Below are 16,265 nucleotides of genomic sequence, written 5' to 3'. Positions count from 1 at the left end.
ATTCTGAATCCTTTATCCATCTTGCCTTCATATGGTCAGTTGGAGTTTTCAGGAGCCTAGAAAACGCCATATCTTGGTTAGCAAAGATGTTTAATTTGCCCATCTTGGACTTCTATTGCGTATTAAACCTATTGTCATGGGTTTATCCTCATGAATAAGGTTCCAATAAATTTAATTTTAAAAAATCACCCGACACTTCCAAGAAGTCCCTATTGAAACATGAGGGAGCCACACCACAGGAAGTAAAACTGATGAGCAAAGGAAAAGCACTGCTTTCCAAAGTATTTAACCACAGCAAAGGGGCTCCAGAATGACAGTTTTGCCACAGTTGGTTTTGGGAGATGAGAAAGCCTAGGAGAAAATGTGGTTTTTGTTTTTCTTTGCATAGAGAAGCCCTTGGATGGCTTATAAGAAATGCGTATTTTTCCAAGTCTATGCTATTCTCTGGGTTAAAAAAAAAAGTCATTACTATGGTCTCTCTCTCTCTCTCTGTTTTACTATCTTTCCCTCAATTTCATTTTCATTTCAAATCCCCTGGAATATCTTCTTTCATCACACTTGCTGGAAATTTCAACAGGGATTAGTCAACGTTACAAAAGAAAGCTGTCTATGAGTACCTCAGGCAAAATGCCATCTTCTTTGAGAATATGTCTTCTACTAAAACATGAAATATTTTCCAGATTTCAAACTTAAGTCATCTCAACTTTTTCCTCTACTACCAGGAGCTACAACTTAATTACTAAATAATACCACTACTAGAAATTAATTACAGAGGATTTCATTAATTACTAGTGAAATTTAGGCCCTGACAGGAGATGATAAAACTTTTCATTTGAAGACTTATTGAAGTCCGTTGAAGGTGGTCATATTAATGCTGTGGAATACCCTGGACTAAAGATTTAATTAGAAACATCATTGTTAGGACATAGCTTCCCAGAAGTAGATACCTAAATGGGGACAGGAATCTTTTTAGGTAAAATATTTCCACACTTGTCTTTGCTCATACTACTGTCATATCAAATAAAGCCACCACTAACCAAGATTTCCAGGCTGGATAAATAAAAGATGACTGAAATAAACTTAAGGCATCTTGGGTGTCTTTTGTTTACTTGAAAAAATGATGATGGAAAAGAATATTTTCTCTTTTCTATTCAAATGTCTGGGGGATGTAAAACAGTATGGAATTTTCAGGGAACTTTAATACAATAATACAATATACTTGTGGAACGCAACCCAGATGTTGAGAGAGCATTGAAAGAGGGAATGTTGGGAAGTTTTTGGAGCTTCTAGATTACAAAGTTGGGACAGAAGTATCATGAAATGAAGAAAAAAATCACTCATCAGTTCTATATTCTATGAGACTATTATAATATGGGGCTCAATTATAACACCAAAAATTAAAACGTTGATTCATGGGCAATGAGAAGGGATTTTTAAATAGGTTAATTATCATGCCCAGGTTGTATTTTTTGGGAATATTAATTACTCACAGGTAGAAGATTGATATGAAAGAGAATAAGAGTAAGGGTGGAGGTATGTTGTATAGTTTGAAATCTCTTGGAAATGACAGATAGTTAGGGACTGAAATAAGCTAGTCATAAGGGGATACAGAGGCAGAAAGAGTGTACAATATGTTAGCCAGTTAGAATCAACAAGTGTGGCTGAGGAGATAAAGGAGAGGAATAAATTTAGCTGACTTCTAGTTCATGATTTGAGTGCTTGGGTGGATAGGTGATGGTGCCATCTACCAAGTTTGTGAATATACTAGAGGAAATAAAAATATTTGATAAGTGATACAGTAAGGTCTGATTTTGATCATTTGAATTCAAATTACTCTGAGGTTTCCAGGTAGTGATGTCCAGAAGAGTTGATGAAGGTGACTGGGGCCCAGACGAGAAGCCTGTACTGGGATAGAGATTTGTCAGTCATTTGCTTACAAACAATATTTGAAACTATGGGTACTGATGAGTCACTTAGGGTTACATTAGCCCTAAATAACCCACTGTATGTTATTTACATACAGGGAGAAGAGAAAACAGACAAAGAGAGTTCCTTGGGCTCTCCAGGACATAAAGGGTGGACATAGGCAAAGAGCCTGAAAAGGAGAGGAGTTCTGGTTTAGCAATTTCCAATGTGTTTGACTTAGCACTGTGTACTGAAGTACTGGGATATACCATGTTATACCAGGAGACCATATTGCCTCTAATTTTGGGATTCAGAATCTCAAACAGGATCAGCCAGAATTTGCTGGGGACATATTTTTTAATATTTCGTTTTTTCAGAGAACCTAGCCTCATAGTTATGAAACTTTGAAAGTAGAAAGTAGAAGGGGGGAAACTCTCTTGAAAGAATTAAAATATTAAGATTCTCAATCTTTTTCATTTTTTAACCTTTAGGGATCACCAACATAATTTCAGGGAGAAGCCAACCTACTGAAAGTAAAACAGGTGAGCATGGGGAATTGAAAAAGGTGAGGATGGGAAAGGCCCTCGTTCATGATGCTAACTTGGAAAAGAAAGATCCCAGAGGACTGAAGCTAACCAAAATGAACACTATAAAACGGGGAAAACCATGTTTAGTTTACCTCTTGGGAAAGGAATCCTGGAGAAGGAATGCATTGTCTCACAGAAACACATGGATTTGTTCTAAACCATGATTTCTATCCTATCAGACACTGCTCATATTACCCCCTCTTCCTTCTCCCTCTCATCCAAGGCTACACAGTGACAGGCTCTGGGACAACAACCTTACCTGGAGGTTTCAGAACAGGTAAGTCAAGTAGTGAAAGGAATTCTCCTTTAAATGGCTCTCAGTTAGCAGTGTAATTGGATTGTTTGTGGCTCAATGGATGGATACCCCATTCTTAATGATGTTCTTATTTCACATTGCATGCCTGTAACAAAACATCTCAGGTACCCCATAAGTATATACATTTACTATGTATGCACAAAAATTAAAAACATTAATAAAACTAGTAAATTATCTCATAACAACATCATCTATTGCCATATCATTTTCATGTTGACAAACTCTCCATCTTTTCCACTTTTCTTAAGTTGCTCTTACAGAGGCCACAACTTTTAAAGGTTATGTTGGAACCACTGAAGCAGAAATTTCATCAGGTGAGTTTTTTCACATTTTAGATTCTCCACGATTTTTCCATTTGAGTTTGCTACATACAGATTTTGAATGAAAATGAATGTGGCTGGAAGGTGGTTGCTTTCCCTTTAATAAGAGATCATGAGGCCAACCTAGATCAATTCTCTGATTTTTCCAAGATATATTGTAGATGTATTAATAATTATCTAGACACATCCTTTCTTTACTCCCTTGGTCTTGTCAGGCAATACCCCAGGATCAACAGGAGTCACCAGCAGCCAAGAAGGTGAGATTACTATAATGGATGCAGGTAATTTTGCTGATTAAGAGATTATTCAATAGATGCAGGTAATTGTGCTGATTAAGGCTTTGATTTAGATATTTAACCTTTGATCACAAGTTTACACACACTTTGTTTTCTGGTTTTCTTTCTCTGGAGTACTTGTCCGTTTTCTTACATTTACTGTAGAAAATTTTTACTGGAGGTAAATCATGTGCGTATAAGAAACACATTCTCAAATTTAGTAATTGAAGTCTGGATGATTCTAGATCTAGAGAAATGAGATATATGAGGCAATTGTGACTTTCCTCTCCCATATTTCCCTTGAACATACAATTATGAAAGAGTCAATTGGAAAACATGCTAGGCTTAGCATTTAGTGCAAGAAAACTTGTTAAATTGTTTTCTGTTGCTTCAGAGAAACCAGGTTATGTGGAAAAGCCATACATTTCCGATGATGGGAAAGGCGTTGTGTCCTTCCCTCTTATTACAGGCACCACTGAGGTAGCCTCTAGCATAATTATTTCTGGAAGTTCAAACACAGGTATGTAAATATTTAGTAGGTAGCTACAAGAACCTAAGGCTAGAAAACTAAGATCCCTTCTGTGGAACTGACTGTAGCATCCACACATCAATTCCTACCTCATTCTTCTTTGCCTTTCTTAGGGTTAAATGAGTGTCTGTCAGTAGTTAAATCTGTTTAACTCCACTGGGTTCTCATTAATGACTCCTATCCATTGCTTCAGCATAGGGAAATATTGGGGGTAAAGATAAGACTCAGGAAGTTCCATTAGGGAATTTACATTTCCTAGCCATCTATGGTTGTTTTCTTGTTTTGGGGTTTCTCAGGCTCATGCCAGAGTCCCCAGGTCAGGCTGTGAAGGCACACAGGGCACCACTAAAGGAGAGAGCAGACACTGAAATCCATGAATTCTCATCTGTCCAGAGGAGTTATTTCTGTGTCTGTAATTCACAAGGTGCCCTGTGGGCTAGCTGCAGTACTGGCCCAGAATGTCATCTGAGTTGCTTTCTCTTCCTCATGTTGATCTCCGAGGATAGGAATAAGGGCTGTGGCTGATATGAATTTGCCCTCATTTTCCTTTGCAGGCACCACTGTAATATCAAGTGGAATCACTGGAATCTCAGAAACTTCCATCACAGGTAATATAAATTATTGTCTCAAATGAAGACTACATGCTCAACATTTCTGTGTCTTTAACACCAAAGTAAGTGCTGTTTACAAAGTCAATACAGATAGGCAGTATTTATCTCTATGAATGAATGTCACACTTCAACTGCAAAATAAAATTGCACCAGATGTAGTTAAACAGGCAAAGAAGACTTTGTTCAAGACTATTACAGTAAGTGTCAAAACCATTGCAACAGGGGAGAGAGACTGAACTCAGCTCTGATAAAGCAAAAGGCAGGAGAATTGTTTAGTGCTTGGCTAAGCTAGTGGAAAAGTAATGAAGAATGTTTGGAGAGACTTCGACGTATACGATTAGGCCATCTGTGTTTGGTAATTGGCACTTAATCAGGTCAAAGTTAGGCCCCTGCCCTCCCACAGAGATTGGGAGATAGAGACATTATTTTTCTTGATAATTATATTTCAAAAGAGTGGCTGTCAGGTCCTTGAGAAAGATATTTATGAATTGTAAGATTGACAAGAGAGTGGAAGAAGATTTACATCTCAAAGGGGCAGAGGAAGAATTTAAAAGTAAGGCAAGTTTTCTAAAGTAAATAAGAAAAGGAAGGTTAAGAGCCAATAGCTAGGAACAAACCTGTCTAAAATGTAGTTAAGCTAAGGGCAACATTAGGTCTCTCATTTTCTCATTTTTTCCCACTCTCTCCCTCCAAAATTAATACAGGAGAACCAAGAAACCAAGTTACATGAAGAGTTAAGCGTGAGAAAAACTCTTGTCATTTAGAGAAGGGGCACCAGAAGTGAAACATGTATAGAGTAAAGTGTGAGAAAAGCTCTCATCACTTAGAGAAAGGAAACCGACAAGAGAAACATGTATCAGGGTCAAAGAAGAATCTTCACTTCACCTCTGTGAACAAGGGATTGCTACAATAGGAAGTTCTTAGTGTTTCCACGGCAGGGGCGTGAGCTAGCATTAGTAGATGTGTTAGTGTATTCCAACTGCTTTGAGACTCTTGTTCCACGTGGAGGTGTCTTAAGTAAATGCTCTTCTGAGATCAGAAAAAGTGTATTGCTCTTCCCTTGCTCGTTTTAGGTCCTTCCAAGGAAGCATCTAACGAAACCACTGCTCCTGGACCTCCTACCACAGGTAAGTCAAATAGTAATAAATGCATTTGTCTCGGTGGCCCCTCAGAAGACAGGATAGCTTATCTGCAGTTCTCACAGAAGCAAAGAGTAGAATGATGGTTACCAGTGGTTGGGGTAGTTGTATATATGGGGAGGGGTATGGTGGGGAGATGTTGGTGAAAGGATACAAGATTTCATTTAGACAGGAGGAGTAAATTCAAGAGATCTATTGCACAAGATCGTGACTATAGTTAATAATATATTCTTGAAAAGTGCTAAGAGGGTGGCATAATGTAGTTCTTCAGAACATCATGTACAAAATACATAGTTTTTTTTTCTGTCCATCTAAAACATGAAGAATAAAACATTTTTTTAAAATGAAGTTAAGCTCTAGCTTCTCCAGTTCCCTGTACTCACCACTTTTGTTCCTTTTTAAGCAGTCACTGCTTCCACAGGAGTCAAAATAACTTCTGGAACTGGAGTGCAAACAGGTGAGTATTCAGTGTGGCTTTGATTATACATAAGAAGTTGAGTTAGGAGGAGAGAGGTAGGAGAGAAGTGAAAGACCGAGGCCAGGATGATGGCATTCAACTTCCTCTTAGAACACAACTTTGAATTTATACTAAGGATACCTTTCTTTTTTTTCCCCCTCTCTGGGAGTTTTTGGTTTAGGTTTTCACTGGGGCTCCCCTCCTAAAGACTTCTTCATGCAGATTGAGAATTCTGAGCAGGGTATTATGAAGGGTGCTAGTCCTAAAATGTCTTACATTTCCTTTTGCGAGGCTCCACCTTGGTTCCAGCTGGAGTGCCAACAAGACCACAAGTACGCCAGTCAGGTAAAATCAGATGACCCAAATGAACTGGAATAACTTGTCTGTTCCACAAAAAGCCTTCCTTGAGTATGAATTTGTGCCATCATTTGGGCATGTACATAAACACAGACTTGATATGTGTAGGTTATTCTAATTTTTAAAATCACAATACCATCCATTTATTTCCTCTCAGAAACCACTGTCGTGGCAACCAGAGAAGTAGAAACTGAAAATAAAACAGGTCAGTATAGGAAAAGCCCTAATTTCTTTGTTACTATGTCAACTAATATTTCTTTAGTACCTTATATGTGCTAAACTCTCTAGCAGACATTAAAAGCAAAAACATCAGCAGGATGCAGCACTTGCCATTTTTTATTCTGTGTGTGTGGGAGGAAGATATTATTTTGGGCACAGATAGTATATATTTAATGATACCAAAAATATGCACAAAATATGTGGTTCCGGGGGTGGAGTGAGAGTAGTGTTAATTTCTGCTTATTAATTGGTAGTGTGGAGTAAAGGCATGAGAAATGGCATGATTGAGTTTAACATTGGCATGGATGGGGAGGGTATTCCTGCCAAACAGCCCTGGAAAAGATAAAGATATAAGACCTCATGGGGGAGTTCAGGAATCAACCAGATGTTGGCAATGACTGCGTAAGGTTCAGGGAGGAAATGAGAGCAAAAATGTAAGTAGAGGAAATTTTATGAAGAACCAAACTTCAACAAGGCTTTATCCTTATAGTAATGGGATACCATTAAGGATTTGATCAAGAGCCTGACATGATCAGATAGTTGAGAAATTACTCTGATACAAATGTGGTGATTAGGAGACTGTTCTCTGTGGCTCCTCTTACAAATATCTCCAACGAACGCTTGCAATCCTGGTCAGGGAATATTTTCTCTTGTATTCATGCCTAATTGATCTTTTTTCTCTCTTGTTGCTGGTTTCTGTTACTTTGCTAAGCATCCATAATTAGCACCTGGCTTAGTCTCCCTACGTAAAGAGTTGGAAATATTTGATTACCCAAATTTCCATACCTTTAATTCATTTTGTAATCTATATTTTGGGCCTATTAGTTGTTGGGATCACTTTACCTAAACATGTAGAAATTTTAAGTTCTCTTCAAATATTCTGTTGCTCCTAGGTCAGCCTTTTTCTTGGTAGGTTGAGATATATATACACACACACACACACACATATACACACATATACACACATATGTATACATATATGTGTGTGTATGTGTGTGTGTATATATATACACACACACATATATCTCAACCTACCAAGAAAAACGTGTGTGTGTGTGTGTGTGTGAGAGAGAGAGAGATATATATATATACATATTTAAACAGAATCTTGCTCTGTTGCCCAGGCTGGAGTGCAATGGCATGATCTCGGCTCACTGCAAGCTCTGTCTCTTGGGTTCAAGCGATTATCCTGCCTCAGCCTCCCTGGTTGCTGGGACTATAGACAAGCACCACCATACCCATCTACTTTTTGTATTTTTAGTAGAGATGGAGTTTCACCATGTTGGCCAGGCTGGTCTCAAACTCCTGGCCTCAAGTGATCTGCCCACCTCGGCCTCACGAAGTGCTGCAATTACAGGCGTGAGCCACTGCGACTGGCCAGATTGCATAAAATATTCATTTTGTTTTTAGAAGTTTCGGAATAGAGTTTGAAATTTATGAGTGAATTGTTGGATTGACCAAAATATATGATGTGTAAAGGCTAAAAAAGATACATATTGCCAGTTTAAAGCATTTGTTGGGGGAGAAGATAGAGCAAAATTGAAGTATTTCAAGAAGATAAGGAGAATAAAGGTTTTTAAATGACTAAAACTGGGTAATTAATACTCATTTTATACTGTAGCAGAATTATCATTTTCCCTTTTTAAATCTTTTTGTCCTATTCATTAGAACTGCCTTCAAAAAATTTTGAAGAGTTTACTTTGATGTTTTCTCCTTTTGATACTTATATTTTTCTCTCATTAAAATATGAGGTCCAAAGGAAACACTGTACAATGGAATTTCAAATGCAGCGAGGAGCAGGACGGGGAGATAGATGGGAATATATCTATTTGTAAGACTAGCTATGTAGACAATTATTTTCAGCAATAGAATAATGAATTAGATAACTATACTTGCCACAATACTATTCCAGTAACTTCAGAGACTAACTTGAGGTTCCTGTCTTTACACAGAATGTCTAGCCTCACTTCCACCTGCTCCAGGTAAGAGTACCACGACTTCAGAATTGCTCTGCATTAATGGCTACTCTCGTCAATCAAATTTCAGAGGTCCTGCTAATAAAAGTCACCAGCCATGGAAATGTTATAAAATAGGAAAACATGTATTGGATTAACTTAGCTTTTATTCCCCTAATAGTGAGTAAATAGTTCATTTCCTCCTTCACAAACCAATGAAACCAAACCAAACAAATATACCTTGTTACTCAGATCAAAACAAGGTTTACCTACTAAATGTTTCATATAATTATGATACCTTAACCAAAATATTGTCACTTGATAGTAAGCATCTTTTTAAACTAGATAATTTCAACTTGAGGGATGAGCTATAGTAGAAAAAAATCCGTTTAGCCAGAGTTAAGTAATTTTAAGGAACTTTGTAGCAAGTAAACAAAATTACTAAAAAATATGCAGCCATAAAAAAAGGGTAAGTTCATGTCCTTTGTAGGGACATGGATGAAGCTGGAAACCATCATTCTCAGCAAACTATCGCAAGGACAAAAAACAAAACACTGCATGTTCTCACTCATAGGTGGGAATTGCACAATGAGAACGCTTGGACACAGGGTGGGGAACATCACACACTGGGGCCTGTCGTGGGGTGGCACGAGGGGGAAGGGATAACATTAGGAGATATACCTAACGTAAATGACGAGTTAATGGGTGCAGCACACCAACATGGCACATGTATACATATGTAATAAATCTGCACGTTGTGCACATGTACCCTAGAACTTAAAGTATAAAAAAATAAAAATAAATAAATAAAATAAAAAAGTAGTCAGATCTTCAAAAAAAATTACTAAAAAATAATTCTCTGACCTTAGTACATAGTGGGAAAAGGAAGGTCTTCAGAGAAATAGCAAATTTAATATCAGGCAGAAAATAAATTTCAAAGTAAAAATATAAACTATGTATTATATATAGAGGGCATATTGTCTGTCACTTGTGTTGTATATTTTAAGGTATCTCCAGGAATTTCTTTACAATATTGATATTTGAGAACACAAACAGACCAGTCCAGGGCATGTAAATGAGAGAAGTGAGATAAAGTTGAGACGGTCAGTTTGAGTCACAATATGAGAGCCTTCGAAAGCTAGACTGCTAGAATAAAGTGTTTGTTTATACACAACTATAAGGGACCATCAAAGTAGTAATGAGATGAGAATTAGGCTTTAGAAAAATCACGTTACCTGATTGGATCAGAACGAGATATGAGTCAGAGTAATCCCCTAAAAAAAACCAGTAGAATATGCTAGATCAAAAACGTAGTAAGATCTTGGAGTGGCATTGTAGCAAGTAGAATACGGAAAGGAAGAAATGAATGTGAGATACAGGATTTGGCAGTAGATTTGATGCCAGTGATAGAAGGAAGAACTCAAATGGCTCCTTGATTTTAGCTTGAATGATTGAAAGTATAGTTCTATCTGTAGAGAAGGAAGCCAGTCTAGAAGAGAAGCTGGTTTTGGGGGGAAGATGATACAATCTGTTGTGTGCACATCGAGTTTTGGGTTTCTATGGGTCTGCCAGGATTCTGTCTAGAGGTAGAGAGAGAACTGGCTCCAAAGCTATGAGAGAGATCTGGGCTGGAGCTGGACATTTTAGAGTCATTCTTTTGATGTTACGGTGCACATTGTGGAGATAGGGGAAAGAGTTAGAGGCAAAATGAGAGGGAGTAAGACAAACTGCCAGTGAAGACAAAAATTTCAGAGTATTAAATCTGAAGAAAGGAGAACATTTTTCAAGAAGGTAAGAATGAACAATATCAACTATGGCAGATAACTTAAACTGAGAAAGGGCCCTTGGGTCTGGTAATTATGAAGCCATGGTGACTTGTAGGATTGGAAAAGCAGAAGTCAGACTGCAAAACAGTAAGTCAGTTAGTAGCCATAAGATTGATTGACCACTGCCAGGAGAAATTAAGAATTATGCTTTGCTGAGATTTATAAAAATAGGATATGCCTGTTGGTAACAGTTTGCTTAAAGCAGGTGGACTTGATTTTATTCACCTTAAGGCACCATAAAATCTTGTATAATTCTGTGACTCTGAAATCCTAATGCCAGTTACAGTATTGGCCACCTGGTGGTTATCTATAAATAACAGATGGTTATATTTTGCCAAATTTAATTACCATTTATCATTTATGTTAACAGTTTGTCACGGTCCACTGGGAGAAGAGAAATCTGTAAGTACACAGTTTTGCTCTACTTTAATCCAAATGTGCTCTAATTCCTGTATTTGAATAGAAGTCTAAACTTGGTTTGTATATGTAGCCTGGAGACATATGGACTGCCAATTGCCACAGATGTACCTGTACTGATGCAAAGACTATAGACTGTAAACCTGAGGAGTGCCCTTCTCCACCCACATGCAAAACCGGTGAAAAGCTTGTGAAGTTCCAATATAATGACACCTGCTGTGAAATTGGATACTGTGGTGTGTATTCATAATACATTATTTTAATTGAATATGTTCATTGGTTGTTTATTAACATATTCAAGAGATACTTTTTGAGCTACCAGTTTTGTCAAACATAATACTAGACAGGTGTAATAAATAGTACAGAATTAGTATAATAATATTTGTGTTCTTAAAACTTACCATCTTCAGAATGGGGGACACCCAGAATTAAGTTATGAATATAATCAGTAAATTAAAGGAAGACTATGATATTATGGGTAGAAATATTACAGTTGGTTGCTATGTATGATCTCATCTGCAATTTCTGTTTTATAAATAGAATTATAGTATTTTAGAATAAAACAATATATTTATTTTTCAGAACCAAGAACATGTTTGTTTAACAATACTGACTATGAGGTAAGGTCTTTTCTTCATTAAAATGTTCTTGTTAATTATATGAATAAATTTAATACTCGACTATATTAAGGGACTTTCAGCCTATTTTATATATATAATATATGTAAGTGTATATATTATGTATATAAAAGAAATTACATAATAAATATATATGTATGTATATATATATTTTTAACCCTACTAACAACGGATTGGAATCCATTCATTTTTTTCCCTACACCCACTTCCAAAGGAACATCAAATGTAACACTCACCAGGACTCTTCAAAGGAGGAAAACATAATTCTTGATCATTAACTACTCAGCAGTAGAGCTTCTGAACAAAATTTCCCATGGGCCTTGCCAGATGGAGAAGACATACTTTGTAACATTCAAATCAATGAACAGAGTCAAACTGTAATTATAACCAGAAAGATCAGATGGTCAAGCTGTTCAGAGATCAAATAAGAAAACCCAAAGGGCTAGAACCCTATTATGCAGCTACAGCAACACAATATATTCAAGGCTGGATTTTGACAACTAATTTGACATTTTGGACAGTAATTTAACTTTTTAGAAAAAAGTATAACGAAGCCATAAAAATCAGATGATTCTCAAATTGATATTAACATACTTGAAATGGTGATAGTAAATATTAAAAAATCTAAAATGAAATATATGTGGTATATTAGGCAATAGATAAAACATCCTATGAGAGTTTTACTTTGATAACCCATTTATCACACTCACATTTCTACCTGGACTTCTTAAATTTTTAGTTTTCAAAGTTGATCTGACTTGAACCTGTGGTAGCTTTTTAACAAAAAATATGATGATATTTAAGAAACAAAAGGAAAGTTTTCTTCTGATCATTTATAGTAAAATTCCAACTTATCAGAAAGTTCATCTTGTCTGAGGCCGTGAAATAAATGTAGTTTCTCAAACTGTTGTTTGAATATTTAACATAAGCTAATTATAAAGTGACAGCAGAGAGCTTTAAAAGTATAGGAATATAGGCCAAGATAGAAGCAAGACATCTTGTGAGACTTGTCATTTGTTTTAATATGATAAGCCTATTTTGTGCCATTTTTCCCCCACTTAAATTTCTCGTTTCCCCTTAAGCTTAGAACATAACAATTAAGTGCTTGATCACTATAAAAAAACCTGTCTTGAAAATTTCTTGAAAATATAATAGAGTATCTGTTGGTGAATCTTCATTTGAGGATTGAGAATCTTGACACATTTTGTGTCTCAATGAACAAATTTGGTTTATTCATGGAAGTGAAAGACTTTCAAACCATCTTTTCTTTACTATTAACCTAATGACAAAGTGCCTCTGGAAAATCACTAAACATGAATTTGAATTTTTAAACTGATATTCTTGCAAACCTCTAAAAGAAATCAAGGTGAATAATTATTTTGTTTTCGTCCTCCTCTTTTCCTCCCAGATTGGTGCTTCATTCGATGACCCCAGCAACCCCTGTGTCTCCTATTCCTGCAAAGACACTGGCTTTGCTGCAGTAGTCCAGGACTGCCCAGAGCAGACCTGGTGTGCAGAAGTAAGTCATCTTAACTAACGAACACTGAGGTTCAGTTCTCATATCAAACCCTGGCTGGGCGCAGTGGCTCACACCTGTAATCCCAGCACTTTGGGAGGCCGAGGCGTGCGGATCACCTGAGGTCAGGAGTTCGAGACGAGCCTGGCCAACATGGTGAAACCTTGTGTCTACTAAAAATATAAAAATTAGCCAGGCGTGGTTGCAGGTGCCTGTAATCCCAGCTACTCAGGAGGCTGAGGCAGGAGAATCGCTTGAGCCCAGCAGGCGGAGGTTGCAGTGAGCCGAGCACTGCACTCTAGCCTGGGGAACAAGAGTAAGACTTCCTTTCAAAAAAAGAAAAATCAACCTGTCTTCAATCTCATTAGAAAATATTTGCGTCTGGCTAGCAGACATAAATATCTGGTAGATCGATAGCTCTTTAAACAAATGCATTATATCCAGAGCCCTGGTGATTCCAGACATGCTCATCTTTTATTGTTAAGTATATAGTTTTTTTCATATCAAGAAAGGCTCTCATGTTTTGCAGGCTTTATAAAACTTAATTTAGTGCTCATCTAGAAGGAGTCAGTTATTATAGAAAGCATTTTGCTATTTCTAAACTAAAAAACTCACTAACTTTTAAAAATAGCTCAAATAATCATCTATAAGGATACCAATTTTTCTATATAATCATGTCTGGGTACTTTAGATCTTTCTTTGTGTCACAGTTTTCTCCATTTCTGTGCTCCCCAAGTATGGCTGAGTTTTATATTAATGAATGCTTAAGTTTCAATTATTAAGGGAGGTTTAAGTTATCATTTTTCTTTCTGAAGATATAATTGATAATATGGTTTAATGTTTTATTTTCGAGCTCTAATACCGGATTTCAATATTTATCATGCTTTTACTTTGTTATAATTTTAAACCTATCAATTTCTCAAAGGTGCAGCTTCTAATTGTGAGTTTCTAGTATGTAGTAGTAATATTATTGTTAAAGCATTTTTCAGTAAGTGAGAAATAATCTAATATTATTTAATGTTATCTTTAACAAGAATTTAGTTTAAAGCTTATTTTTCCTTTGCCCATTGTTGAAAAATTTTAGTCATATTTTTATTACTAAGCTGATGTCTCTCCTCTCCTACCTTTTGCTTACTAGATCTGGGGTAAGATTGTCCATCTGTTCCATTTCCTCTTTGTGATGTGATGCATTTTAACCAATTAAGAAGTGTTGTATTATTTGCAGAAAAATTTAGAACAACGTTTCTCGTTTTTATCTTTTTTCTTACCCCTACAGGAAGACAGAATCTATGATTCCAAAAAATGTTGCTATACATGTGAGTAAAGTTAAGTTCTGCACAGAGAAAAATGTAAGCTGTTGACAAAAGTTTAATTTCTTTAAAACAAAATGGCAGATCATTAAGAGAAAGTATCTTGTATTTTTAACACAACAGGTAACCTAGCCTATCTGTGTAAACTTCCACTGGATATTTGTACATAATGTATTATGGCTATGTATTCATGTTGACTGCAACATTCTTCTCAGTAAAAAACAATGTTTACAAGGGAACAAATGTAATTGTCATGGAAAAGATTAGCTTGTTCTTTTGACATCAGCAAGTTGTATTGTAAATGGTGTATTAGATCATAAGGATAATCAGTGATGAGAAAATGGATGTCAAAAATAATTCATCCACCCCTGTTTTTGATGGATGTCAAAATAATCCGTCTGCCCATTTCTTCCCCTCTCCCTTCCTCTTACTTCTCCCCTCAACCCCTTCACCTGTGATAGTGTGATAGTGATAACAGGAACAAGATACCAGTAATCTGAGTATTAACCAGCTACCTTGTAATGGTGCTGAGATGGTTAATCTCCTCAATCATGTTGTGAAGTAGTTGCTATTATTTATAGGTTAAGAAAATGGAGGGTTAGCAATTGTTAATGTTAAACCTCACTTCTGACTCTCTTTTCCTTTTCGTTTTAGGTAAGAATAATTGCAGATCTTCCCTTGTGAATGTGACTGTTACCTACAGTGGTTGCAAGAAAAGAGTTCAGATGGCAAAATGCGCAGGGGAATGTGAAAAGACTGTCAAGTGAGTTCTTTGAATGTGTATCGTGTGTTAACTTTGTAACCTTGTGGAGAAAATGAACCTTTTAAAATATTACATGGAAAAACTTTTATGTGAGGGCAATACTATTTTGTTATAAGGACCAAATGAAAGAAGGATCTAAAATATTAAGATCTGAGAACTAAAATATTCACTTAAAATAGTGATGAGTCATTCCGAAGTAGTTTTCTAAATATGCCAAGCATGATACCTTTGTAACAAATGTACTCATCTTCATACAGTGACTACAGAAAATATTTAAGCAAAGAAGTGAATTTCTTGAATTACTTACACTTGAAATTTAGATAGTATGTTTTTCCTTTATGTACACTTTTATGTATAGATTAATATAGAGATAATAATCTCATATTAAGTTATATTTAACATTTTATTTAGTTTACTTTTTCACCATAATGCTCCGATTATGAGATTATAACTTCTTTTCAGATTTCTTATCACTGAGCAACATCAGAGCTTTACAGTGACAGGGGAAATGCAAGGTCTAGAAAAAGAATAAATTGGTTACAAGGCTTGCTAAGTCACTTAGACAATTACTGTTTGAGTAATGATGTCAGTTTATCTTTAAAATTCTAAAAATGTTTATTACAGAATTTTTCTTTTAGGTACAATTATGATACCTTACTCTTGGAACATTCATGCCTTTGCTGCCGAGAAGAAAACTATGAACTCAGAGACATTGTACTTGACTGTCCTGATGGGAGTACAATCCCTTACCAATACAGGCATATCACAACCTGCTCTTGTTTAGACATATGCCAACCATATACGACTTTCACGTACAGTTAATGCTGACATCACCTTCCCAGTTTTAACAGGCCTGGTATTTATTTTATAAGTGAGGAAAAATAATCATTAAAATAGTGGGAATAACTAAACATTTGTATCTCACTCAAAACAATGAGTTCTCATTATGAGGAATTTTGCTCTCTCGTGGACTGGATCTGAAAAATAAACACAACCTGACAAGCAATTCATGAGCAAGGGTGTTTATTTTACAGCAAAACGAATTCTGCAAGTGTAGCAGAAACTGGGTCATATCATGACTCTTCAATATATTTTCCTTTTATCCTTCAGCTTCTTATGTCCTTC

At 36.2% G+C, this 16,265-nt stretch overlaps 1 protein-coding gene across 1 annotated transcript in view; it reads left to right on the top strand.

Annotated features, from left to right (window-relative positions):
* The window catches only part of MUC19 (mucin 19, oligomeric), a 205,316-nt gene extending 189,354 nt beyond the window's left edge, over positions 1-15,962 (top strand). Inside the window, 16 exon segments of the mRNA XM_011973120.1 lie at positions 2,397-2,447; positions 2,716-2,769; positions 3,344-3,385; positions 4,487-4,540; positions 5,617-5,670; positions 6,089-6,139; positions 6,431-6,484; positions 6,654-6,701; positions 8,668-8,697; positions 10,867-10,898; positions 10,987-11,149; positions 11,496-11,533; positions 12,960-13,074; positions 14,348-14,383; positions 15,032-15,140; positions 15,779-15,962. Of these exon segments, the coding sequence (XP_011828510.1) occupies positions 2,397-2,447; positions 2,716-2,769; positions 3,344-3,385; positions 4,487-4,540; positions 5,617-5,670; positions 6,089-6,139; positions 6,431-6,484; positions 6,654-6,701; positions 8,668-8,697; positions 10,867-10,898; positions 10,987-11,149; positions 11,496-11,533; positions 12,960-13,074; positions 14,348-14,383; positions 15,032-15,140; positions 15,779-15,962 (1,115 nt within the window).
* Positions 15,963-16,265: the final 303 nt, after the last annotated feature.

Source organism: Mandrillus leucophaeus, unplaced genomic scaffold (genome assembly GCF_000951045.1).
Source record: "Mandrillus leucophaeus isolate KB7577 unplaced genomic scaffold, Mleu.le_1.0 Scaffold1344, whole genome shotgun sequence".
In the NCBI taxonomy this organism is placed as follows: domain Eukaryota; kingdom Metazoa; phylum Chordata; class Mammalia; order Primates; family Cercopithecidae; genus Mandrillus; species Mandrillus leucophaeus.
Note: the sequence above shows the minus strand (reverse complement) of the source record. Positions and strands in the feature narration are given on the sequence as shown.